The sequence below is a fragment of the Varroa destructor genome, unplaced genomic scaffold (assembly GCF_002443255.2).
Source record: "Varroa destructor unplaced genomic scaffold, Vdes_3.0 BEIS01000005.1, whole genome shotgun sequence".
NCBI lineage: Eukaryota > Metazoa > Arthropoda > Arachnida > Mesostigmata > Varroidae > Varroa > Varroa destructor.
This window is the reverse complement of record NW_019211458.1, coordinates 26,017,304-26,043,453: the sequence shown is the minus strand read 5'-3', so window position 1 is coordinate 26,043,453 and position 26,150 is coordinate 26,017,304. Positions and strand designations below refer to the sequence as shown.

The 26,150-nt window shown below is 43.1% G+C and overlaps 1 protein-coding gene across 1 annotated transcript; it reads left to right on the top strand.

Moving 5' to 3' along the window:
* Positions 1-1,306: 1,306 nt before the first annotated feature.
* Positions 1,307-26,150, top strand: LOC111251121 (poly [ADP-ribose] polymerase tankyrase-like). Its single transcript, XM_022807425.2, has 34 exons — positions 1,307-4,082; positions 6,361-6,847; positions 7,079-7,185; positions 8,422-8,472; positions 8,668-8,759; positions 8,914-9,078; positions 9,237-9,963; positions 10,217-10,345; positions 10,514-10,897; positions 11,120-11,206; positions 11,453-12,039; positions 12,468-13,024; positions 13,156-13,338; positions 13,591-13,727; positions 14,090-14,352; positions 14,765-15,635; positions 15,859-16,134; positions 16,510-16,926; positions 17,095-17,184; positions 17,565-18,061; positions 18,273-18,458; positions 18,752-18,907; positions 19,274-19,450; positions 19,698-20,046; positions 20,557-20,717; positions 20,909-20,997; positions 21,192-21,475; positions 21,759-22,151; positions 22,346-22,720; positions 22,904-23,102; positions 23,418-23,554; positions 23,883-24,061; positions 24,347-24,413; positions 24,799-26,150. The coding sequence occupies exons 1-34, from the start codon at positions 3,993-3,995 to the stop codon at positions 25,075-25,077; spliced, it is 9,228 nt and encodes a 3,075-aa protein (XP_022663160.1). The 5' UTR covers positions 1,307-3,992; the 3' UTR covers positions 25,078-26,150.

The following is a 26,150-nucleotide window of genomic DNA, read 5'->3' as shown; positions in this document are numbered from 1 at the left end:
ATGAAGTCATTGCCCTAGCAATATATCAAATAAGGGAAAATGGTATGTATGGCGCTCTACAAACCCACTGAAAGGTGCCTTTAAAACAATCATGATCGGCTCCTTCCAGTTCAACAATGTCTAGTCATTATCTGATTTTTGTCATTATTGTGATCTTGCATAAAATATTTTTCACATAATTTTTGGATTGTAGAAAATTCTTAACTGATTACGGGTGGCATCGTGTCGTGCGTTGGTTAAGGAAAAAGAACATTATTTTACAGATTGCCAAGGTGCCCCTGTGATAGCTTAGCGGGTAACGTATTTACCTGCTGATCTCAGGAACACGGTGTGGTCAAGGTTCAAACCCGGGCTGAGATACCTACGCTTCGTGGTGGGGGATAGCCATCTGATGCTATGGCCGTACGTGGCGTCGTATTCAAAACGTAGAAAGGTTATGCGTTAATAGTAGTTTTTGCTTTGGAATCACCCAGTAACGTGAAAAATGCTTAGGGTTAATACAGATCGAGCTAACTGTTGACTAACAAACATAACTGCTTGCTCACTTTGTAATTGTTGGCTTAAATAAACATGACACTTGATCACAATTCAAGATTTGATTTAAGCCGACTTTAGAAACCCTTCCGACTTAAGAAATTACTTCAAGTCAATTTTTTTAATAAACTTCCAGTCGTCGCATATGGAAACGCATGGCGTTCATTCGTCACATTGCTGGCAAAGTCGTATTCCACTTTTTCTTTGCATTAGGCTCTATTTTCCTTTGACTATTTTGATTCGCAGCTCCGAAACGTAGCTAATGATAATAACCATAACGAATAATGGTATCTATGCATAGGCCATTTGTCTGTGTGCCCACTGAACTCCATAGCTTCATAAAAAAAATTTAGCCCCTTCTCTTTCAAGAGCTCTCTCAGCCGAAAGGTGACCCTCTTAATTCGCTCCGTCTTTGCACACTTCGATCTGCTATCACACGACGTCGCCAATCAAACATCAAACCATTTCAAATCAGCGCTCATTTTTATAATGTAACATTGATACAGCAGACGACGACCTGCCAAAGCGACTTGTTGACTACGGTGGGCAGCATCTATATCTATTTATCTGTGTGTCTACATATATTGGAGAACATTTTTCCGCGCTTCTTTTCGCGCCATCGAATTCAAATGTTACTACTGCTGCTGCTGCTGCTGCTGCTGCTTTTCGGAAGGCTATCAACGTTACAAACGCCACTCCGGCCACCTCGTGCTCGAGCGTCTATCGGGAGCTGGTCTCACCTCCGATGAGTCGTAGCGGCAGCGTAGGAGCGCGACAGCGGCTGCTACCAGCAAGCGAACAGGCAGGCAGCCGCAGCTGTAGCCTAAACAGCAGCAGCGGCAACGGCGGCGGCTCTCTGTCGGTCGGCTTGGCTCCGCTTGTCACTATCGACAACAGTCAACACCAACAATCGCTGCTGCGGCGGTACCAACAACGGCGGCGGCGGTTGTTGGAGCACCTTTTGAGAGCTGGATTCGGGCTGGCGGCAGACATCCAGAGCCCAATTGGACCGAGCAGTGCGACGAGACCAGTGGAGACCCCTTTGTCGTCGTGCTGTGTCGACCATTGCTGGCAACCAAGCCGTATCGATACATGGACCGATATAAACGAAGAGAGAGCGGCCGCAGCATCACGCACAACAGCTTCAACTAGAGATAGACATCGACTTTGGGGCAGAATCACGCGTACGGATATACACGATTTGGGTTTTGCTGGTGCGGTGTGCCGTGTGCGAGCGGCGCTGTGTTATGCAGCCTGAAGACAACGACTGAGTGAGCAGGACAAGCGGTCCCAGCCAAGCAAACAAGCTTGCCTCAGCGGGTAGGTGGTGATAAGGAGTGCACCTCGGAAGCGAGTCGTAAGCTGGTACCACTGCTAACACCGGCTACGACCGCTGAACCGATGTGTGCTCCAGGTTCGGCGAACGACAGTGCTGCTGTTGAAATAGTGGTTGGAAGGCACACGAACCAGCTGTAGGGTTATCATCGTACGGCAGCTGCTGCGCAATGAAGTAATACTACCGTTATACTGATACAACGACTAAATGTGAGTAGTTGCTGCCACCGTGAGCGCCCACGGCTGTGCGGGAGGAAAAAGCTCTCGAACAAACAGCTGCTCCGAAGCAACGGACTGTTCGATGAGGACTGACAGTAAAACGCCGTCAAGCAACGGAAACTAAAAACGGGAAAACAGACAAACTTGAGACTGCCGGTGCACGTTGTTATGACGGCAATAGATTTGTAATCTTTTGTGCGAGAGTAATTTCTGGAAATAGCGTTGCTTTGCGTGTTCGTGTGTGTACGGTCTGTGTAAGTGTCGATCTGCACGGGGAATCCTCATCGTCGCCGCTGGGGTCGCTTCTCTAGTCAGACACTTATGTAGCCGACACTCCGTAATCAGACTCTGCAGACATACAAAGGAACTCCTCTAATTGCTATTATATAATACTATATCCTCTTATACAATAGAAGAAGGCGGCTGGTCAACTGTAGTTGTCGCACACGCGTACCGCATAGACGCCACACTGCAGAGCCCGACACCCCTCTTTCCGTCGCTGTAAGTTTAATTGAGATTTTTGCGTTTTGTCTGCCTGATTTGCCCGGCATCTTGTTGGTGTTTTTTATATCTGAATTTTGGCCGCCACCTGCCAGAGCATAACGACAACATCATCAATAATAACAACGACACTATTCTATTAAAGCTAGCGCCGGCAACAGAGGACCCCTTGAGCCTGCAGCGGGAACTGCGTGAGTCAACTCGGCTTTTGCATCGGAGACAACAAGCTAATGAGCGGCACATGAACGAAACGCTAGCAAACGTAACGACCCGAACGGTCTGATACGTTGGATTGTAAATACGCACGGTGGGTTGCTAGCGGCTGCGGCGCTCAGGCATCGAAGTCTCGGAGAAATCGGCAATACTTCTAATCGTAGCTAGTCATAATGTTCGATCGCTGGAAACAGATCGAAGCACTGTACATGAATTAGCTACGTGGAGGTATCAGAGAAATAAAAAAAAAAGTGGATTGTACCAGAGTGGCATTTATGTGAATAAGGTGTCAACTTCGACGCGTGGTTCCAGTGGCCCTAACGATTATTCCTATGCCCTTTGGCAATTCAGATAAAGCCAAAAGGTGTACCTCGCTAACTAAATAAAACGTCGGTGTGAGCAATGATAATTGCAGCGATGTTGACCGCAAACGCAACTCCGGCCATGTCGAGTAGTGAGGACTGTCAATCTCTACTGTTCTCTGTGCGGTGTTAGACCAGGACCGGGTTTAGCAACATTAGTCAACATGTTTTATGATACAAACTCGCTCCTCAGAATTACTAACAAGCTTGCATCGAGCATCCGAATTCGGGTCAGCGAACAACCCCATCTCCGATCAACCAATCAATCACACAGCTTTTAAAAATATGAGGGGGATTTAAATCCGGCAGCTGGCGAGCAGAGCAGAGCGATAGATCGCAGCGTGTAGTTATGCCAAAAACAAAAGCGTCCCGCCGAAGAAAGGGCCCAGTGCAGAAAAAGCCGAGTTCTACACAACCGCACATTGATTCTCTCTAAAAATCATCATCATCATCGTATCCATCACACTTTTGTGTCTGTGTTTTACTGCGGACCTCTACAGAAAAGGTCAGCCGCTTGCGTTTAAAGTCAGCGGCTTATTGTCGTTGTCTAAGTCGAATCTCAACTCGAAAAGCAATGCCCAACACTTCTGTTATTCCGCTAGAGTAAATATGCGTGCTTCGTGAAGCCAATGAGAACATCTCTATATGATGCTCGAAAGCCGCTGTCTGCCAGCTAAATCTGTGGCGTGGCGTGCTTCTCGCTATCCATCGACCCGTGGCGCTATATGCGTGAACTAGGGGTGGATACATACATCTAGCCATACATCGAGGTACAGAGGCCGTCCTAACAAATAATTACGGCTCCGAGAACTAGCCACTCTGACTACCATGGAGACTACCAGCGGCAATAGTATTGTCAGTCAACAGTCAGGCACAGCTGTGGGTGCCGGTATCAGTGTAATGGGCACCAAACAGCAGGTAGGTTATTTGTTGCGTTGATTTATTACATTGGACTGTTGTTAAGTGCAGTACACCCGATTATTATCCAACCTAGGATGGAATGAAGGGCTAGAAATCGATGCGCTTTTATTAAGTGTGTTTAGTTCTGAGCTTAATGATTCTGGCAGAGCATGCTTTCTGAGTTGATATTGTCACTGTTTTCAGAGCCTGCAGGAATGCCTTCGTGTTTTCTCCACCAGAAAGGCGCCATTAATTTTTTTTTATCGCGCCGGAGCTGTCGCTTTGTTCCCACGTTCACAGAACTTTAGATTAATAGAAAGATCCTATATATTCAGACGTGTGTCTTATGCAGCAATGTATGCAGATATATATATAACCTATTGAAGGGTGTTGAATCGTTTGCACACTTTTTAGGACATCGGTATCTGTTGACATCTTTTGATGATGATATGAGATATTAATTATGCCAAAAAAAAAGTTATCGTTTCCGGCCCAATATTTCCTGCTACATACCCGGAAAACCATTTTTCGAAACTCCTTGACTCAGCTCCCGTTTTTCGATAGATGTAATCCCTTAAATTTAAGATATGAAGCAGTATAAATATATGCACATTAGTAACGTTATCTAAGACACTATATAGGCTAAATAAGCAATACTAATTATTGCTTTATGGATTGGATTATTAAATGCCGGCACGCAATGCCCAAAAAAGCGAGCCCATTGCCCGCGATGGCAAAGATCATCGGCTAGATTTTAAGACTCTCATGTTTACATTCTGCGTAATGCAGTAGCAGTCGCAGATATACGGGCCTAGAATAGCAGCGAGGCTGGCACAGAGGGGGCATTCGCCCTGATTGCTGAAAGGTTTCCAGGCCAGCATCACCTTTCTGCTTGGGCTCCACGCAGTCTACGAAATGCTGTGCTGCAGGCATTGACCAACAGCAGCCGTGCAACCACATTTGAAAATGCACCTGCCGATTTTCATTTGCGATAGAGACGGATGCAACGGGGGTATGAGGAAAATAGGGTGACATATGCGGGGCTCAGGTTTATTCGCCTTTGTTGGTCCAGGTTCCAAGGCACAAAATTAGCTCCGAGCTAAAAGCTTTAAGGGAACTGTTACAGATTCGATAACTGCAGTAATGTCTACGCCGATACCATACACGAACCGTTTGTAGTTCAAGCATTCGTTCTAGGTACGGTCAAAACAGCACGTTTACCACTTGACACGGAAGTAATTAGCAACATATTTATTATAAATTATTCTACGCAGTTATTCTCTAGAAATGAATATCCATTAACATATCGCTAATGGGTGAGTTAGGAGACCAACGTTGGCTCTCTGTGACAACGAGTATTTGGCCTGAAATCTATTCCTGATTGCGCAGGTCTTCAATGAACACGTCATTCACGAATTCAATTTATTCTAATCATTTCGATTGTGCCCTCCCCTATCATATCATGGCTGTTTATCAACAACAATGTGCTGAAGAAGGCCATGCAAGTAGTAATATGCACCGTGGCAGGAATTTAGGTGTAACCTTAATGAAACCAAAACGCTCCTTTGAAGTACCTTTGGTAACCATTTTTTCATATATGCATTACGTAAGATCAAAAAACGATCATGAGTCTTTAGCGCACTATGTACAGTGCGGTCAAGACTCGTGATCGTTTGAAAAACCATTTGACACATATATATATATATATATGTGTTTCTATAGGAACTTCGAATCTCCGTCTGCGTCACAAATCAATTACGTCATTATCTCGGACTTTAGAACACTCGTGTGATAAGGGCCTTCCATCATGACAAAAATGTTAATGAACGCGCTGTGTGTGTCTCTATACGTTGATGAAAAAAAGTAGAGCTGGTATTTATTATTATGACACACATACCCTTCAGAACTTTTTCCCTCCTTATTACAGCCATTGTTGCTATACAATATATATATTAGCATTATTTGAACCTCAACTGGTTGATTTGTTTGTGCAGGTACAATGATGCATCTTTAGTGTTTTTAGTTGTTATACTATAACTGACATTATGCCTGGATAAAATTCCCTAATATATAGTTGGTGCATCTTTATTGTTTACAAAAATATTCTTCGAAAGGTTGCCGATTTTTGGAGCACACTAAAAGTAGTTTAGTACAAAACGAATAGCGCCTAATTGTCAGACAGCAACTGAATTACTACGCTACCTTCTATTCTAATTGTACCAACACGTAATAAAGTTTAACTACACACAATATGCGAATTTTGACATTTTTGGTGGCCCTTTGCTTCCTTCCCCAGACGCAGCAGCATAACAGCCAAATTGAGGCTTTTCTCTCGTCCACTAGCGGCAGCAGCGTGAAAAAACTCAATAACGGGACAACTGCTACAACAACGGCGACATCCTTGTCTATAGCTATCACCTCCAAAACAAATAACAGCACCGGCAGTTTGTCTAGAACTGGACCAACTGGTGGAGACGCGGGCAGTAAAGAGAAGGCTTTCGGCAGAGAAATGGGCAAAGCAGCTCTTAACAACTGCAATAGTGTCGTAGCGAGTCATAGCTCTGTGAGCCTTGCCCAGGACAGCAAAGATACTGGCGGAGAAAATGGCAACACCAAACGAGGTAGTCAAAAAGAACAGGTGTTATTTTCACAAAATTCATCAGTGGTGACACCAGGGACAACACCTGCCCCTGCAACAGCGGCAAATGCACCCCAGCCGAATGGCCAGACAGCGGCCGAGGTAGCAGTCTCCAAACGTGGACGCAAATCGAAGATCACCTCAGGTGGGACGCCCAGGCCACTAATATCATTAGCCTGTAGATACTAAGTTTGTTTACTAACTGTATCGGTGAACGCTGTTGACAACCGAAGTTATTTTTGTACGAATTAACACTGAAAAGAGGTCTTAAAGGGTTAAAATTGCAGGTGACACTGGCCAGGAATACATTCATATATGAAGCTATGGGTCTACTTATATTATATTGTGTTCACAAGCCTATTTTCGAATATTTTAGACACGCCAGTAAATCCGCCTGTGGAAGACGGTGGACCGACGTTAGGCAAAAGAACGCGCACAACAACGCAACCTTTTCAGAGCGCCATGGTGGACCAAATTCAGCAGGTACTTTTTTTTCGGTTCAGTTACAGAAAACAAAAGTCATTGGGATGTATATTAGGCCGTTTTTTTAACTTCTAGCTTGTTTTTAAGGTTGAAGTGAGCTTTCATTCACAAATGTATGTCTGATTTAGTAGGCCAAGTTCAGCTTGCACTGAAATAGTCATGTATAAGAAAATCTATTTCTATCCGTAAAAAATTATTCCAAGGACTTATGGTACGTTTGTATGTTAAAAACACCAGATGCAGCTTCCATCAGTAACGAGAAACGTACTTTGTTATCATTACCACAGAAGACGTGTGACAATGGCTACGCGATGCGGGTACGAACACAATATATGTAGGTTGTACATGTTCTCGAAGAATGAGGACAATGTTCTCAAATGTAAAAACCTCCAAAGACCAAAAAGAAAACATTTTTTTACCGGTTTAATAATAATAGACTATAGATACAGTAATCGAGGTATACGTGACTTGTATGAAACGAAAAAAAAATGTGCCCGTTCACACAATTAACTCACATAATATATTTTAGACTATATCGTCATATATTTCTTTTTTTGGACTTGGGCGGAATTATGGAAGTAAATTTCTTGCATTCGGATAACAAACAAAAAAAACAGCACTTGTCTGGCAGTGACCATACGAATCCTTGAACATTAATTTATGTATTAGAAAAAGCTCCCATCAATAAAAGCAGGTAATCGGAATTAGCAAAGAAATAACTCGAAGAAAAGCATATTATATGGGCAGTCAGAAATCTTTTAGCTAAGGTTCTATCAGTAATGAAGTATAGCATATTCTAGTGAATCAGCAGGTCTTTGTCGTTTATGCATTGAACGCAGACGAAACGAACGCGAAGGGTCTAATTAGCTAAAATGGCATGAACGCTAGGTTTCAGATCAAGTCTAGAAATTGTTCTTAGTCACATATAGATGTTGGTAAATATATGGTTTTTTTTTAGTACCAAAATGCTCAGGTTGTGCTTTCCGGTGTAAACAGATCGAGACCAGATGGAAATCGTTGTCAATTTGAACTCTTACTAGCGCATTATAGGATGCAGTTGAGATATCTTCTTTTAGTTCGCACAAAATACGTAGTAAGCGGGGAGGTTGTTATTTGCTTGGATATATATGTTGTGTTCATCTTTGAGACATTTATTACATAATTGGAAGTTGGAGTGGCAGACGTATTTTGCACGCGTTTGTAATACAACAGCTCTTTCTGTGCGTATTTGAACAGGTGGTGGCTGTAAGCGCACGGGAGAAGCAACAGACAGCGATGGAAGACAAGGTAAGTAAGACCCTGCTCAAAAAGATTCCGGTGAACTAACGGGATAGTACCATGCGTAAAACTACTTTCAAGCTACTACTCTATCTAGAAAATAAAACTTTTACGCCTATACTTGGTCAGATTGCTCTGGATTAGCCGCAGCGGCCACAGAACGGGATTTTAAATTTTCAAATGCCTACGACAATTTATTTGTAGGTGGTATTGTATGACAAAGGCGAGTATTTAGCCGTGCGCAGCGATTCCCCTGAGGACTTCTTCCTGTGCAAAGCTCTCCAGAACGTTTACAGGTATGAGTTTGTGTCATGTTTAAATAATAAAGTTTGGCTGGAAGACGCTTAGGGTCTTAGCGTTTTGTAACTTTTCAGACAATCTGCCATGAGTTTGTGATGAATAGAGATGTGTTTTACAGTCCTAGTATTGTATCTGTTGTTCTTATCTTAGGTCATCCAAGCGAATACGGATCTTCTGGCTAAACAATGAGAGTCAAAAGTCGACGAGCTTATATCGACTAGACTTTCCTGACACCATCGAAAGGGAAACCATCCTGACCAACGTCCAAATGCGAAAGGCGGGAGCTTGCATGCAGCTGCTTGATAACGAGCGCAGGTAAAAATAATAATAATAAAACTGCAGATCTATTTTCTACACATGGCGATATATGAAGGTTAATTTAATTACGTTTTGTTGTTAGTTTATGCACATTTCGGTGGTCCCTTCATTAAGGGTTAAGCAACATTATTCTGTGGCCGTAATTGCTATTACAGACGAGCACTGAATATTCTTGAAAGAGCTATTCGGGTCGAGAAAGGTGAACTTCTCCCCGACCTCAAGGATCCAAGTACAACCAGTGAACTTGGTCTGGACGTGAGTCTAATTAAGGCCAATGAATCAAGTACGGATGACGAATCAGCACCTTTAGCTAATGCCAGACCAACAGCAAGAAGAAAGGCTCCAAACTCAGAGAGTAAAATCACACCATTGACTAAGGTCGCTACTGAGACCAAGCCTATAGCCAACCAGACAAAACAGTCCAGGGCTGCGGGTAGACCATCGAAGTCGGCTTCCCCCGACAAAGCGGCACTAAAGGCTACCCCGAAAAGTACAAAGACTTCCCCGGCAGCACCTGTCGCCCGTGAAGAGAAGACCCCTGATGGCAAGGCTTCCCTACCAAAAGTGTCTAAAGCTGAAGGAGCAGTTAAGGGGCATGGAAGCACTACGCAGGCTGCAGCAGGAAAGAAGCGTGGTCGTAAACCTGGAAAACGAACTCAGCGAACCCATTTTGGCGGTTGGGGCGGTGCGGGTCCGACCAGTGAATCAGACTTCGATGACACTTTTGAAGACGAACTTTTAACAAGTTACATTGAAATGTCTGCGGCAGCAGCGACAAAGCAAGCCAAAGAACGGGAACGCCCCCTTGAACCTGGTATGGTTTTTAGAAAAGGAGATTTCCTAGCTGTGCGTAACGATTTTTGTGGCTTCTATCTGTGCAAGGTACGTAACTGGTGTCATACTTTTAGATGGTATGGAATGACTTGTCTTGATGCCAACTCATTTTCAAATGCGACATATCAAATAGAATAGATTTAACGTTATTAGATTTATAGCTACAAAAGTTTGTAGGATTTGTTTTAAAACGCATCGTCTTTGTTTACGACTACCTTTACGCGGCTAGCTGAATCTGCATGATTCTCGTTGCAAGCTGCAAGAATACCAACAAATAATTTAAGTGACATTTTTATTATAGGCTCAATCAAATATCTATGTAACATCAGAAAATATCAAGATTCAGTGGCTGAACGCTGAAGCGGGCAATCCAAATGTGTACGTGCTCGACTATTCGGACACCATCCAGAAAGCCACGATTTTAACTAAGGTTAGTTAATGACGCATATCACGATATATATAACATAATCTCATTTTATTCCTAACCGTTTTGCCTCGGTTTCTCTATTAGAAAATCGGTACATCTACCAAACCTAGCTAAATTTTAACTGTAAGCATATACTCATCGTTTACTTTGGTGGTTGTCGTTCGTTGTTAGGTGGAAATGACTCGCAGAGGCCGAGGTCGACTTTCTCTGAGTGACGAGGAGCGACGGCGAGCCCAGGACCTCCTAAGCGAAGCCTTGAGACTCGAGCGTCAGCAGCAGAAGCTACAAGGAAAGCTCGGTTCGTCTGAAGACACCGACAATGAAACTGGAGACACCAAACCCCAAGAGGCGGAAGGACGACCAAGAAGGTTGCCGGCAACTAACACTGTAGCTTCAAAAGATGGCGCCCCATTGAATAGGACTAACAACAACAATGTCCCAGATACCGGTGTAGCAGGACAACAGGAGACTGAGGTCTCCGATGGAACCGTTGATGCCAAGGCGGAAACTCAACACAAACACGAAGGTCGCAAGAGAAAAAGTCACCGAGATAAGGTTCATCATACAATCTCCTTTAATTAGGATATATCTTTATCGTTTTTTAGGTTTTTAAGGTTTTTAACTAAAATAGCTTAACGCAACAGAATCTTTTTTTTTATATTTGATAGATAGAATGAAATCAGAGCAATTTATACTTTTCACTGCGACGTTAAGTATTATTTTCAAATGTAGGTCACATGTTGGCACAGATGTCCTTGTTTTAATATTTTGCTTCAGGAATCTACTGGTAGCGGTTGCAAAAGGGAACGTCGCGAGGGTGCTCTTGGCGCAGGCGGAGTTCGATTAACGATCAAACGGGCGAAGGTAAAAGCTTCATTATTAATTTGGGGTATATTTCTGCTTAAATATACACTCAATATGCTGTCTTTCACGCAACTAAGTGCGAGGGTGCGTCAGTAAGTTATGTTTAAATCAAGCGGCAGATCATAATATTGATCTATTTTGTTCAGGTTTTCTTCAAGTCTCCCTATCCAAGTTTAAAATTGTAGTGCATGTCATCAGGATCATCATCTCCACTCATATTCTTAATATGTCTATCACATTTTACAGGACCCAGCCAGTCATATTAGCGCCGTAGTAGCTCAGCATATAATAAATCCGAATATACCTGAAATGACCAAAGACCCCCTCTGGGATGGGCCGGAATCCCTGACGCCAGCAGAAGCCGAAGCTCTTGGAAGCCTTTGGTCGACGGACTGTCAAGGCCCGGTATCACCGTCGGCTGATTCTTCTACCCGCTTGGCCGGCGCAGTCCTTCGGGGAGACCACGTCACGTTAAAGAGTCTACTTGTAGCTCATTTAGGAAAAGTACACAATTCATTTGCTTGGCAAAGTGCTCATGTACGACGAACAGCTTTAGATCACGCCATACTAAAGGGGGACATTATCGCATTACGATTACTTCTACCGAAACAAGATGATCATGAATTGACCGTTAAGTCGCCGATCTGCTCATTCAGACGTGAAACGAACCTTCTTCGAGTGAACAAAGAGGGGGACACCAAAGGTGGTAACACGAAAGAAGATCGAAAAGAAAGCAAACGTGAGGGAAATGCTGCTCTCCTTAAGGATACCGAAGTTCCTCGACTTATTCGGGCACAGGCTATCGCCCATGCAAAACAACTTGCTTTACAGAGGTAATTGTAGCTTATTGTGTGTGATTATACTAATTTGTTAATTTTTCGGCCAAATTATAAACAAGTTTGAAAACATTTAAGGCTGCGCAACGTTCGTATTAAAGCAGAATGCGTCTGTCCGCAGATAGTAGTCTTTGCCGACTGTCTTTCCAGTAAATTAAGAAACAAGGTTGGTTCCTTGAGTACAGATTTCTGTAAATTATTTTTTTTTTTCGTATGACCAAAAAACTTCGAAAAGCCATATCACAGCATCTACATAGTATCACCGTATTACTCTGTTTGGACATCTAAAAAATGCCAGATACATTTAATCAACAGGCGAATTCATGAGTTCTTTATTTCACTATTCATTTTTTCAATTTAGTATCTAATTTGTGAATTCGATTCATATTAACATTTTTTAATTGGTTGCATTTTTCAATGTATAGAGGCGTGCCAGTCGATGTTTTGGAGGAACTACTTTTATACGAATCGCCAGGTGGGCTTTGCGAAAACGACGCCCTTGAGGCGCTGGAAAACGGAAATAGTGAATTAGCTGTTGCTATTGTCTCGCGCCTTCAGCTGCCATCAGCTAGCACTGAAACCCCGACGAATTTGCCAACGATAGTATCACCCTTGATCGGGCGACTATTAGGAATCGCCGTGCCCAACGGTGCCCGTCAAACATCGATCGACTACTCAACTAACGGCAGCAGTGTTTCTGATACTTTGAGACTGAGTGACCTCCTCGAGACACCTCTTGGTCCGCACGGCGCATCGGCGTTCCAACTGTTAATGGCAGGTGGTCGAGCATGTCTTGTAGCCATCTGCGATTTATTGTACGGGCCACGGTCGAAAGCAGCTGAGAAAGTAATTCGGGAAGCAATGGCACAACGGGATGCCCGAGGTCGACTGCCTGCTCATTATGCTGCGGCGGCACGAAACTCTGCATCGTTAGAATGGCTTATCAGCCGAGGAGCGAATGTCACCGAGGTGGATTATGACGGTACGTTCACGGCCGTATAGTATGATTGGCTATGACGATAAGCGAGACGAACACGTACATTTGAAAAATAATGACAGTGAAAAAGTGTTGTTTATGAAGTGGCTCTCCTGTGTTCCATATGATGGTTACAGGTAACAGCCCTCTGCACGTGGCTGCCGTGCTGGGACGCGTTGAGTGTCTGCAATTGTTAATATCTCTCCGACTGCGGGAAGGTTCATCGCATTCACATCTGGATGACACTAATCGAAGGGGCCAAAGTGCCCTGCATGCAGCCATCGAAGCCGAACAGATAGCCAGTATACAGCGTCTTTTAAGTATGACAGTGTTTCTTCCATTTACAAAGTTCAATATTGATTTCTGCAGCAAAAAAGGCCGAGTAGTTTTTTTTTCTTTGTTACGATATAATGTTATCTTCTGCTGACATTAAAAATACAAAACAGAACAAATAAATGGTATTACGCGAAATCCAGACTGAAACAGGTAAGTTTGATATTTCTCAAATTTCGAGCGAAGAAATTTGAAGCAAATCTATTAACTATTTGAAATGGCAACTGCTCTCGTTATAGCGTTCGGGGCGGATGCCAACAAACCTCTTGGCTCCCACTCCGATAAAGTAACGCCGCTGATGCTGGCAGCCCAACGTGGACACAGGCTCGAAATGCTCAGGGCGGTCCTTGAGAGAACGGACGGTATCGATGTTCAGGTTTGCACCTTTCATGTTCTTGTTTACAATATTACGCGCTTATTATCATTGATATTCAAGTTTTGCATCTTGTGCTGTCATTAAGCATTACTTCAGATGGCTAATGTTTTCCAGCGCAAAAAAATATCTGTCTGCGCTCAGTTTTCTTACCTCAAATGCATTACGTTTAATAGGCAAAAGTGTTTTTGTTACCCTGTCTCGGCAACATTGTTTTATACTTAGAGAATACCCTTGAACACCCACGTCTGTCGAATTTTAGCCTAAAAGCCTACATCAAAAGAATCCGAAGTGTAAATCGTTTGTGTTTGCACAATGTAAAGCTATACACCACTGTTTTTCTTATATATTATTAATTACAACAGGATAAACGGGGGCGATCAGCTCTCGTACATGCGGCTATGAACGGACACAGCGCTGCTGCGTGCTTCCTGCTGCGAAGAGGGGCCAACGCAGCCTTGACAGACGGCAGTGGCAATTCGGCGCTGCATTACGCAGCGGCTTATGGGCATCTTCATGTTGTCAAACTACTGGTTGAGCTGGCCAACCTAAGTCCGGCCCAAGTGAACGACGCCAAGATGTGTTCGTTAGAGGTGGCCTTTCGAAAAGGGCACATCGGTATTGTCAGGTAATTTAGCCTACCCATGAGTATAACAGTAGTTTGCTATGGCGGTTGGCACCAATCGTATAACGCGAAGTGAGGTGAAAGTCACGTGATGGTTCGATGATAGGCTTTGATTGTTTGAGGACGTTAATTTCTCTCTCGTATTTTTTTTCTTTCATTTTTATTGCATACATTTCCCTAATACTTCAACACATCTAGACCGAGCACTCTAAAGCTGTCAAAGAACCCCTAGGTGGTCTTCGCTGCTTCCGGAGTATTAAATTCTTACTGATACGTTCGGATGTTTTACACCTTCTCCATGTATTATATACTTGTAGCTTCACAGGGTAAGATGGCAATCCTTGTATTGTTCAATCTCGTACATCTTCGTGCTTGCTAATTACTACGATCTACGACCTCTCATTTTCTCTTCTAGGTACATGCTGGACTTAGGTTGCTTTGCTCGTGGGCTGGGAGGTGGGGGTGGTTTGGCCGAACGTCTATTAAGTGCCTGCGTCACTCTACCAGACTTACTCGAACCGACGATGGTAGATCGATTCGAGATGCTGCTTCGATCTATCCCATCGCTCACGACTAAACCACTGGATAAAGCTAATAACAACAACCTTCTTCATTTACTCGTCCTTATGCAACGTCGCGTTATAACTCAACAGGTCAACCGTACAGAATCGGTTGTGAGGGAGCACCGCCTATGTTTGTCTCAGGTTATGGATCTGATACTCAATTCCGATCTGGATTTAGCAAAGAAAGCAGTAGCAGCGACGAATACCGAAGGTGAGACACCCGTATCCTTGGCGCTTAGCTATGGATGTTTGGAAATCGCAGCTCGACTTGGTCGCTCGGCACCCGCAATGCTCAAAGCTGCCCTCAAAAACGAGTGCGCCCTTCGAAGGATAGCGATGCACTGTGCAACGTTCGATATCAGCACCGAGCTGTTAGTAGGCCTCGAAGACGAGGACATTGGGGAACTTCGGACGCTTGCGCAGACCCTCGCAGCTCAGAAGGGCGTCAACTTGCTATGCGTTGCGGTCACGACCATTGATGCAGCGATTGAGGATTGCGGCGGGGACGATGAACCCGAAGCCGCACTTCGAGTTTTCAACGCTTGCCATTTCTTGCGGTGGTTGCTCTGTCATCTCGGTATGGAAGCGACGGGTCCAGTGTTGCACGCCGCCGTTCGATGCCGATCACCTCAGCCGCTGCAAACAATTCTCGAGTCCTCAAAGTCAGTTCCATCACTTCATGCTAACATCGAACATCGCCAACAGGGATTGACACCGCTACAGGTTTGTTTGTTTCTATGTCTGTATATGCGTGATGTTATCGCAATGTTGCCTGCGTACTTGTTATTATGTGGTGTAATTAGGTTACGGCATTCAGGTTTCAAGAGTTCAGTTTTTTCGTAAAATTAAAGTGTTAAATAAATAAACAAAAAAAAACATACAATTACCACAACCAACCATCATACGTAAATAAATGTAATCAAGATGTTGTTTCCGCGAATTATAGGAGGCGGTCTTGCAAGGAAAGACCCGAGCCGCACTCCTCCTCGTGGCGCACGGAGCTCGCACTGACCTTATGATGCCCCCGTGTGTCGTTCAGCAAACAGCAGATGAGGGTTCACAATCTGCGTTGCCCCTTTTGCTATTCTGCTGTCTACCTGGCCAAGTGCAAGATAAAGCGTTTCAAGGAGAACTAATCAGGAAGATTGCCGAGCAGAAAACACGAGATTTGACAGCAATCCATCCCGTATCAGGCGACTGCGCTCTACATTACGTTGTGCAGGTAACACGTTAGGTATGATGCAAAAATTGATAATAAATAGTGAATGTATCATCGTCAAGCCATGTACTACTAGGCACGCGTTTTGTCATAAGCGATGCGCCCTTTTTGGCTTCTAAAGTATTACACCTGTTCATAAGCCCCTATCATGCTATCGCAATTACTTGATTGTAATCACGCCTTAGCAAGTGCTCAAAGAGTTCTCCAGAGCAGGAAGTTGTGAAGCACTTCAATATGTGACTGTTTGAATTATGTCGTTATCGAATAATTGGTCCGTTGTTGGATTGAGCTACTAGCCCGACATTTCATTTTTCATCTCGGCTACACACATACAGTTCTTCAAACAATGACTTTTAATTACCACCTGAAAAATTTCAGAAACGTCACTGGGACCCGGATGATCTCTGCCGGACAGTTGATACCCTATTACGCTGTGGACTGGCTGCCCTGGCGACTAACGTTTTGAAGCAGACGCCATTACATTTAGCGGCAGCCAGTAATACTACAGGAGACTCGCGAATTGAAACAGCACTTGTGAACGCTGGCGCTGCTATTGATGTTCTAGATATGGAGAGGAGATTACCGCTACATTACCTTTTTTTGGGTCCAGCTGGTCGCAAAGATCCTATTGAGCTTTGCCGTTTACTCGTGCCATCAAAGACTTCACGTCACATCGATGCCACAGATGCGCCGGAAAACGCCACCGCATTACATTACGCTGCCCAGGCGGGTGCTGCCCTTTGTTGCCGATTTTTGCTACTACGAAATGCCAATATCGAACTCCGCAACAAGCAGGTGACTGAGCTTTATCATTATTGTCATTGCTCGTAGTCTGGTCAGTGATTGCAATCAAGTAAACAAGAAGAACAAAGTGATATAAAATGAATTGTTTACCTTCTAGCGCGAAGTCAGGAACACACATTGTTACAATAATCAACTTTTTCAATCAATTATTTTTTTTAGGGAAATAGCGCACCAGGCTTGGCAGTACTACGACGTCATGCGGGAGCGACTTTAGCCCTAATTGAAAAGGGCCACTGGTACTCTGACGAGGTACGAATTTACATATCGATACGATGTCGGATGTCCGATAAAGTTGAATATTACTTAGGTAAATGCCCTGTACTAACATACCTATTTATTATTTAATTTGCACCGTCCAAACAATCAGAGACACAGAAAGGATAACGGACGTATTAACCCTATTTGCAAAGTTGTTCCTTTCGTAAAAAGGGAATCTGCGTGTAACGATATTTTAGCAAAAGGCGGCTGCCTACTCGTTACCAAACAAAAGCGGCGCTTCCCATACATCTACTTTCTTATCCAGCCTCGTAAGGTGTCCGAGTGCCTATGTAGGTCTGCCCTAGAACATGTATTATCTCTGTAACTGATGTTCAGACAATGTATCAACGTTTTTTTATCGAATCTTGCAGATCCTTCTTGAGCCTAATCAGACCTGCTCTCCATCAGCTGAGAGATTAGTTTGGCGGTACGTTTGCCCAAAGAAGGTGTTGCCCCAGAGAAAATCGTTGTTGCAATGTGTATTTGAGATAGCCAAAAGTTTTCGCGATTCCAAAGTGAGAACAGCAGGGGATGCAAACAATAAATGCACTGCGACGAGGACCAATGGACAAAATGGAGAAGATCGGGGTACAGGTCTTGCTCCTATTAAGGCCAGATACGAAGTGGATAACGCCAGTGCTGCAGCAGTGATTGCAAATTCTGCAACCAATCCTGCGACTTCTGTGTCATTGTCAACTTCGGCAGGAAGTGGTAGTTCTGGGGAAGATTCTCTCGAAGTTGTGTGGGGGTCGTTGATTTCAGGAATTCTTATTGAACAGTTGGAACATAAAAGTCATCCAATGACGCTGGCTGTTGACGCCGCTGTTCGAGCTCAAGATTATCCACGAGCCCTTAAATTATTGGGAAGGTAAGTGTTGGAGCCTAATAGATTTCCTATTTTCCTACCTCTAGGCGAATAAAAGAGTCAATTTTTTTTGTCTTTTTTGTACAATTTCATACATCGCAAAGTATATATTTTACATTTGAATAAGATTGGAATTAGATTTTTTAAATACACTCAATCAATGATTTCAACTGCTAAGTAACTTGTTTCGTCATTGCGTCATTTCATTGTCTAGAGTGAAACACGGGTGGACGCTGACGTCCCAGAAGCAGACTGTTTTGCATCTATTGGCCCAACAACCCTATGGCGAAGGTCAACTTCAGCTGGCCCAAGCGCTACTCGATCGTGACGTGATTCTACAGCAAACTGACGAGCATGGCTGTACTGCGCTCACCTATGCAAATATTAACTGGAATCACAGGTGCGTTTAACAACAAAAAGCCGTAACGAACTTTAGACTGCACACAGATTGCTCGAGAAGTTAAGCAATTGGGTGACAGAATAATTATTCACATATTGTTTTAACAATACAGGAACCTTTACAGGATACAGGAGCAATTTATTACCTGCTTATTACCTATTACTTCACTTAGAAATAGACATAGGTTTTGAGTATATTGGTGTTGCGCTAGAATAATAGAAGGCTTTAACTGAACCGCATAGTTTGTTCTTAGCTTAAACGTGTAATTTGGTTTTTTTTTATATCTGCGGTAGGCTGGCGGAGTTCCTCGTGGCGAAAATGGGCATTCAGGCAGTTGCAGACCTTTCTGCTGATCTCTCAATTCGAACACCGCTATCAGCAATCTTCTGGAACCTTGAACGACAGCCACTCCCCCCCGAAATGGCTCAATTAGCTCTTAGACTAATCAGGTTAAAAATGATATCTGAGATACAATTTATAACTAACTAATCAGTATGAAGATAACTAATGTAACTAATGAGTGATAGAGCTAGAATATGAAGAGAATCTCTCTTTGAATTGGTATTCACTATATTATAACGAGTTAGCCAGTATCGTCTTTGGAAATGGTGTCATGATCTTCACTAAAGAATTTTACAAAGGATTTCCTCTTAGGTTGTATTTTGGAGTATATAGCATCTATGCGATAAAGAGAATATTTGTATAATCACTACTGCTCGTTTGTGAGAGGCATGGGTTAAAATCGTGACCTAATTAGCTGTAGTCATGATAACTTCTATCTGAAAAAATCGTCTCAATTTCACGTTTCAATGAAGAGCCGGAGCGAAAATCGATGTGCTTAGCCGATACCCAATACGTAATCTCGAGTTTCCCGGTACAGTCTGTGTATCAGAAAGTCTCCTGCATGTAGAAAATCCTATGGCGTGCCGCATCTCACCTTTAATACTTGCTGTTTGTAAAAAGAACTACGCCACTGCTGGATTTCTTCTCAGGTAGGCCAATTTGATTGATCCTATTTTAAATTCCAGTGGTAGCAAATACGGAAACATACAGCCTGCTACTTGAATATTCATTTAGATCTAATATTCCAATGGTTAACGTTCAAAGAAATATTATTTGTGATCTATTTTGATATTCAGTATGTACCATCTGCCTAAGCAATCGCTACCTAAACGCAACTGACCGTTATGGTGTTTGCTTTTTTGACTGCTTGTGCTCCTCGTTGTCTTTGTATCGCAGAGAAGGGGGGGCCGATCCTAACTTCAATGACGGCCAAAAGCGCACGCCATTAATGTATGCCATTAAACTGAACGATATCGCAATGGCTAAACTTCTTCTAAACTACAAAAGCATCGATGAGGGCTTGAAAGGCCAACACCTCGTGGCCACTAAAAACCCTCAGACTTTTTCGGATTCGAACAACGTGAAAATTCAACAGCGCACAGAAATGACAGCAATTAAACAAGAAAAAAAAACAGAATCAACCGAAGACCACGATGACCAGAAACTGACCAAAAAACCCTCTTCTTTAGCAGGAACTGAAGGTGAAGGTTTTGTGATGACGTCACAAATTAACCTTGCTCACCAGGTAAGCAGCTCGCAACGTCGCTGGGCTTGTGTGCAAGCTATATCTGCTGAGCATGAAAAAAATTGACGAAAAGAAAGTAACATCAGTGCTTGATTTATAACTAATAGCTAAAGGCATTCGAAGACGAGGAGCTATTTGTTGTTCGAAACCTTTAGTATAGTGACTGTGGTTATCCAACTGAAGCACCGAGCGTCTTTAGAGGACTTTTAAAAGCATCTTTTGAGACTTTAATCCATTAAAGTTCGATACTTGTATATCTGCTGAAGGCAAATAAGTTAGGTCTGTGTTTATTCAGATATGTTGTCCATGCTAAACCGAGATAAATACGATATAGTATGATGGAATGTTTTTTAGATGGATTCGAACCCTTTACTATAGGACGCAGTTCGATGTTATATATGAAGGAGTTAAGACTAATTTTGAGTCTTATCTAGAATGCGTCATTATGTTCACGCAAATTTGCTCTACTACACGTAGTATTTATAAGCCATTGTTTTTCTTCCAATATAGGACTTTTTCGGGTGGACGGTTATACATCATGCGGTAGCTCCTCTTCCCGATGTGACGTATGTGTGCACAGATATGGTCCGATTACTTGCACACGTTGGAGCACCTCTGGGAGCTCCCGTCGACACTCAAAACACCCAAAAGACGTTCCCTCTTCATCTCAGGTAATAAACGTTTCCACAAACAGTTGTTGATGATACGTTCATATAATGCGTCGGTGAAAATCTGTTAGGAATATGGTAGCTAGACAACATCGTGAAGGTGTTCTTGATGGCTCGTCTTTTACTGGAGGTTCCATCATGAAAAATCATGACGAGTACATGAAGAGTGTGTCTACTTGTTGCCTGGATTTCAGTGCGGGGCGAGGCGTCGAGAGCATAACCGTCGTTCTTCAAGAACTTTTAGGAAGTAACGGCAAGGTTACAGAGCCCCCAACTAAAATAAGTAAGTACGGGAACGTTTTAGTGAATTTTATAAATTGTGGCAAGATTCATTTGTGGTTGACAACAGAAATGAAAAAAACGTTTGGTTTATGCCAGCTGCAGTTTATCAGCAGAACTATAGAAGCATTTCTGCCGTAGGTATATTGGTGTTTTGGGGGAATCTAACCATATGCGCCATCTCTTCATCTATAAAAGTGTTTCGCGAGCCAGCTGCAATTGCCGATGACGGATTATTGGATTCATTACCAGTTCGGGATTTCCGAAAAGATGCGAAGTCACAGAGAATACGTGCCAACGGCCTGGAACAGCTAGGAGCTAATGGAGTGGGGGGCCTAGGTGGATTAGACAGCACGGGCAGAGTGGATCCGCTGGCGCCATTAGACCCTCACGAATGGGAAGTGATGAGAGACTCGGCAACTCCGGGTCAACTACAACCAGCCTATGATGTACTTTTAACAAAACTCGACTCTCACCCTTTGGTAGGTTTTGGTGCTCTGGTCAATATTACTTTTTGTCCAACCGTCATCAGTCCCAAAAATATCTCGCAACAATTTCCTCTTAAATAATATTTTTTTGTTAATGATAAACGCCTTTCTTAGCATTTGAACAACATGTATACACGTGGGTTGATTTACTAGTAATTACCACAAGACCATGACATCAGTCATCAATAGGAACGATCAAAACATTTGTCTGGAGTCACACAACAATATTTCGTAACTCGCTGCGTTGTTTATTATTGTGTGTTTACTTGTTGTCCAGGTGTACTCCTTCTGTAAATTGCAAGTGGCAGCCTCGCTGGATTGTACACGCTTTACTTTAATCGAGAGGTCAGGTCGCGTGGGCGATTCTGGTGTGGCGCAGGTGACGCCAATGGGCGGTAGCCGAGTTGATGCAGCCCGTGAATTTTGTCGTCGTTTCCGTGAGCGTACCGGCGCAAACTTTGAAGAAGCCCATACACTTCGTCCAATACCCGGTAAATTCCGTCCGGTCTTACTGCGAAGCCGAGAGTCCGGCGACAATAAACAGGAGTTTCGAGAAGGGGGCGATCGTCTTGACATTGACGGAAGAACCGGCATTCTCGATGCAGTCACCAAAGCTCTACCGAGCAAGCTTGCCACACCTCTTCAGGCCCTACTCAAAAGCATCATTAAAGTATGAAGTATTATTGACCTAATAAGCGTTTATTAAACCTTTGTATACATATATAGGAAATTACAAAATATAACTGTTTTGTATCAGAAACCAATATAACTTCAAAGCAGCTGAAAAAATATGTCTTAAAAACAGAATGAATTAAGTATTTTTGCTCCTGTTATCTGCACCCATTTTGTGATCGGCAATATCAGGGCTGTGAAATGGCACCGGGAGTACCTTGCTCTGAGGACGGACTCAAGGAAGCGCTGTCCTTGCTAGAAGAAATGCGCCAGCTCGCCGCTGAGAGACGGCAGCTTGAAGCCACAGCTGAAAATGCCGCAGTTGAAAAGGATGGGGTCGGAGCTACCAATGGCCAACATTTAGCAGAACTTCTGCTCCGTTTGGCTGAAAGAAGTCATCAGCTACATGCCCTCTTGCCACCTCCAACGCCGAGCCAGCACCGAAGTGGGACTAGTGGAAGAAATGGAAGCCGACGAAAGAGCACTAGCTGCGGTGGAGCTGTTGCTTTGGCTAATTGGACAAGAGCTTCGCCTGAACAGCTTGAACCTCTTTGGACCGAAGAACAGGTAAACAATCAATGGATCCGTTGGTTTTACTGCGTTTTAAAAAACAGGACATTTTTGCTTTAAAATCAAACGAAACTGCTTTCAGCAGTGCCAATATTAAATTCTTGCTAATTATTCGCATTCAACAGGAGCTTCCACTATATCATATATTTGTTATATAATAATATGTATCTGAACTTGCAGATTGATGAACAAATCGCCCGTGTGCAGGTTCTCCTCGATCTGCAGCTCTCTCGGCAAATGTTGCGGGGGGCCGTATTTGCAGTGGCTGAGGTTCATCCACTCGAATATGTATACAAAGCCACACAATGCCGTCTTCAACAACTTCAAGTTGATTCAACTGAAACGCAAACAATTTTACAATATATCCACAACTCACTCAGTTAGTACATACCATATCAGGCTATGTACCATCTTAAATATTAGGCATCGTTCGTTCTCACATTTTTAGGTCAGACTACATAGTGTATTCGTTGTGTTATATAGTGATATTTATATTTTTCTCGAATCTGTAACCTCAGCAAAGTAAAGGATTCTTTCCAATTTCATAGGGTGAATTTCCTTTACAAGCTGTATTTGTGTGACGCATAATTCACGATGAGGCGTCATCCATGTCTTCGTATTTCTTCGAATACATGATTTGCATTTTGTCTTATTTGTCTTCCTTAATTTGTTCTTTTTTTTATTGATAAATTAGTTCGTTGGCGACCCTCCGGAGATTCGTCGAAATCCTCTCCGCCTCCCTCGTTTGGGCCATCGTCGGCCGCATTTATACGGGGGCCGTTCACGGTGACTGGTGTCTATCGCGTTTCACGAGCAGAGGAAGAAAAACAGGCTAGTGTATATGTTTTTCAGATCTCTCTCCCTCTCTCTCATATATATATATATATATATATATATATATAAATAAAAGTGAACATTGTTGTTTTAAAATCAAACTGTGATTTCAGCCGTCAGTTTTGAATTCTTGCTAATTATTATCATTAAATAGGGACTTCTAAATACTTTCACTAAATCATACATATTTAATATATATTCAAACTTGCACACAATCGTCGACGATAAACTATTGCAATAACATTATAATAAATAATATATAATATATAAGAAACAAAATCTTCAATTTTTCATTTCGGTAACATTTTTCCTGTTTGTTCCGCAGATTGTAAGCGAAAGTGCCAGTGGTCTTCCGTCTGGAGTCCGCAACCATTGGCTGTTGTGGAAACCGGTGGGTGCAGGAGGCCTTTTGGCAGCACTTTATAGGGGATTGCAAGCTACCCCCCTCACAGGCGCTTGGAGGGAGTGGCCACAACACTCTCGCGGAATTACATTCTACGACAGGTAATTATTGTGAAAGGAGCTTTCCTATGATAATACATTCACTAGAGGTTGTTTAATCAGAAAGCATAGCTTCAATCGTTATGTACAGCTAAAAGCATAAATTTTGCATGACTGCCAAAGGGTTGTCAAAAATCAGTAAATGTCTCGTCTACTCCTGCACTAGATAAACATTGCTTTAGATGGCTCGTTATTTCTGACAGAAAGGTCTGTCTACGGTTGGTTTCGAATCAAAATTATCGCGTGTGCAAGATAGTATCTGAGGCTTCTTATCTGTTGTATTTTCAGGTTTGGACAGGGTCTTGCTTTTGCCGAGTCCAATCCAGGCGGCGCGCGCTTTGCCCTTCTTTGCCAGGTACACCCGGTGACAATTGTTGATAATTAAGGATTTAAACTGTGCCGCATATCTTAACATTTCTTTAGATGAATGGACGTTATGCAGATTCTTGCGGAATTCGCTTTCTTGCTTGCTTTGTTAAGATCCGTCTGTTGAGTTAATTAGAGTTTAAGTTAGTTGTGTTAGAGTCTGTAGTTAGGCCATCATCTATACTTTGCTGTGATAATCCACAAATATAGACACTACGCGTTGAAGACTCTTCTTTTCGAGCCTGAATTTTATTATCCAATGTTCAATGCTAGTAGTTATACTCAAAGCGTACAAACAACAACAAAAAAGTATAAACGATTGCATTCAAACGCAAATAATTCCGCAATGCAAGACATCTTTTTTCCCGTTACAGGTGGCATTGGGAGAATGCGTCGAACTACCGTCCGGTGGAGGTCGCGGACCCTCGGGGAGCCATAGTGCTCGGTTGCCTGGTCGATGGACCCCTGACCCCCGAGCCCACATATCGTGGCAGAGTTGGACTGTACCTTTGGGTGAAACCACACTTACTCAGGTTGCGCCCACAAGTGCTGGTTGTCACTCGAATTCGGCTCACCTAGCCCGCGAGGTTAACGAATTTGTGGTATATAAACCGCAACAGGTTTGCATGAGATATCTTGTCGAATATCATTAAGCAGCAAATAGTCCTAGCCGTAAGCGAAATCGGTAGCCTACCAGTCGATGTAAATTGACCGCAACAGCAACAATGAACCCCACAGCTGGCGGCTATGAACATAGGGTGTATAGCAACTTGTAAGAATCCGTTTGGATATCAATCATCAACGTCAAAACAATCGCTGACATTAATGAACAGCACAAGAAAGCAATCATTCGTCAAAACCTACAAAGTACCTCTTCTTCGAAGTACGGATTGCCCATACAGGCAGGGTAGAGAAGTATAATTTAAGTTGTAAATGAACCTAAATCGAAGGGATGTTTAATCTAGTGCTGCACTAATAGTCGTCCAATCAAGGGTAGTTAGCATGAGCCGAGATCTAAAAATATTTGTAGATTCTTTGGAATCTCATGCCAGTGATGAGGCGACAGACAGAACTGCTCCTGAATTCTCTGCAGGTTTGTACTACAATACAAGCCGAGAGAGGGCGCTATAATCGCAATCCTAATAATGGCCCCCCAGTCTTAAAAGCTGAAAGCATTACTGAATCGTGGGCAAAAGAAACCTACAAGTTATCCATCAGCGTATACGGTCGTTAAAGCTACCGAAGGTTCGGTACAGTAATGTTTCGCTCGAAGAGGCAAAAAACTAATGGTGTCAACTTTGTACATTCGTTAAGTTCTACTGTTTTCCTACGAATATTGTAATACCGCCGATTTTAGTACCCAGTTAGTTCTGCCTTCGACACAGATCAAGCATGCCTGCTTGAGTAGTATCAATCTGTCACCGTCAAGGAGCCTCCATTAGGATTAATTTACCTGAGCACATAGTTCGCCACATTTTATGACTTCTGTGTGGATATAATTGACCACAAATTTTATAAACGTCATCTACATACACATTGGATAGAGTGATATAGTTAGTGAAGGACTAAAAATTGATGTTATATCATCAGTTCATTAACAAAAGGAGAAATAATAGCCATTAGCCCTATTAGAAGACTAGTAGCACACATAGAGACAATTTTCCTAGTCTCTATTAAACTCCCCGCTGGGTTTTTGACAAAAAGAAACGCACATTTATGCGCGCAA

Excerpts from the sequence above, each read along its gene's own strand:
- LOC111251121 (XM_022807425.2), top strand. The coding sequence starts at position 3,993 with ATGGAGACTACCAGCGGCAATAGTATTGTCAGTCAACAGTCAGGCACA. Across the intron at positions 20,047-20,556 it reads AAATTAACCTTGCTCACCAG|GACTTTTTCGGGTGGACGGT; the intron begins GTAAGCAGCTCG and ends CTTCCAATATAG. Across the intron at positions 21,476-21,758 it reads AACTCGACTCTCACCCTTTG|GTGTACTCCTTCTGTAAATT; the intron begins GTAGGTTTTGGT and ends CTTGTTGTCCAG.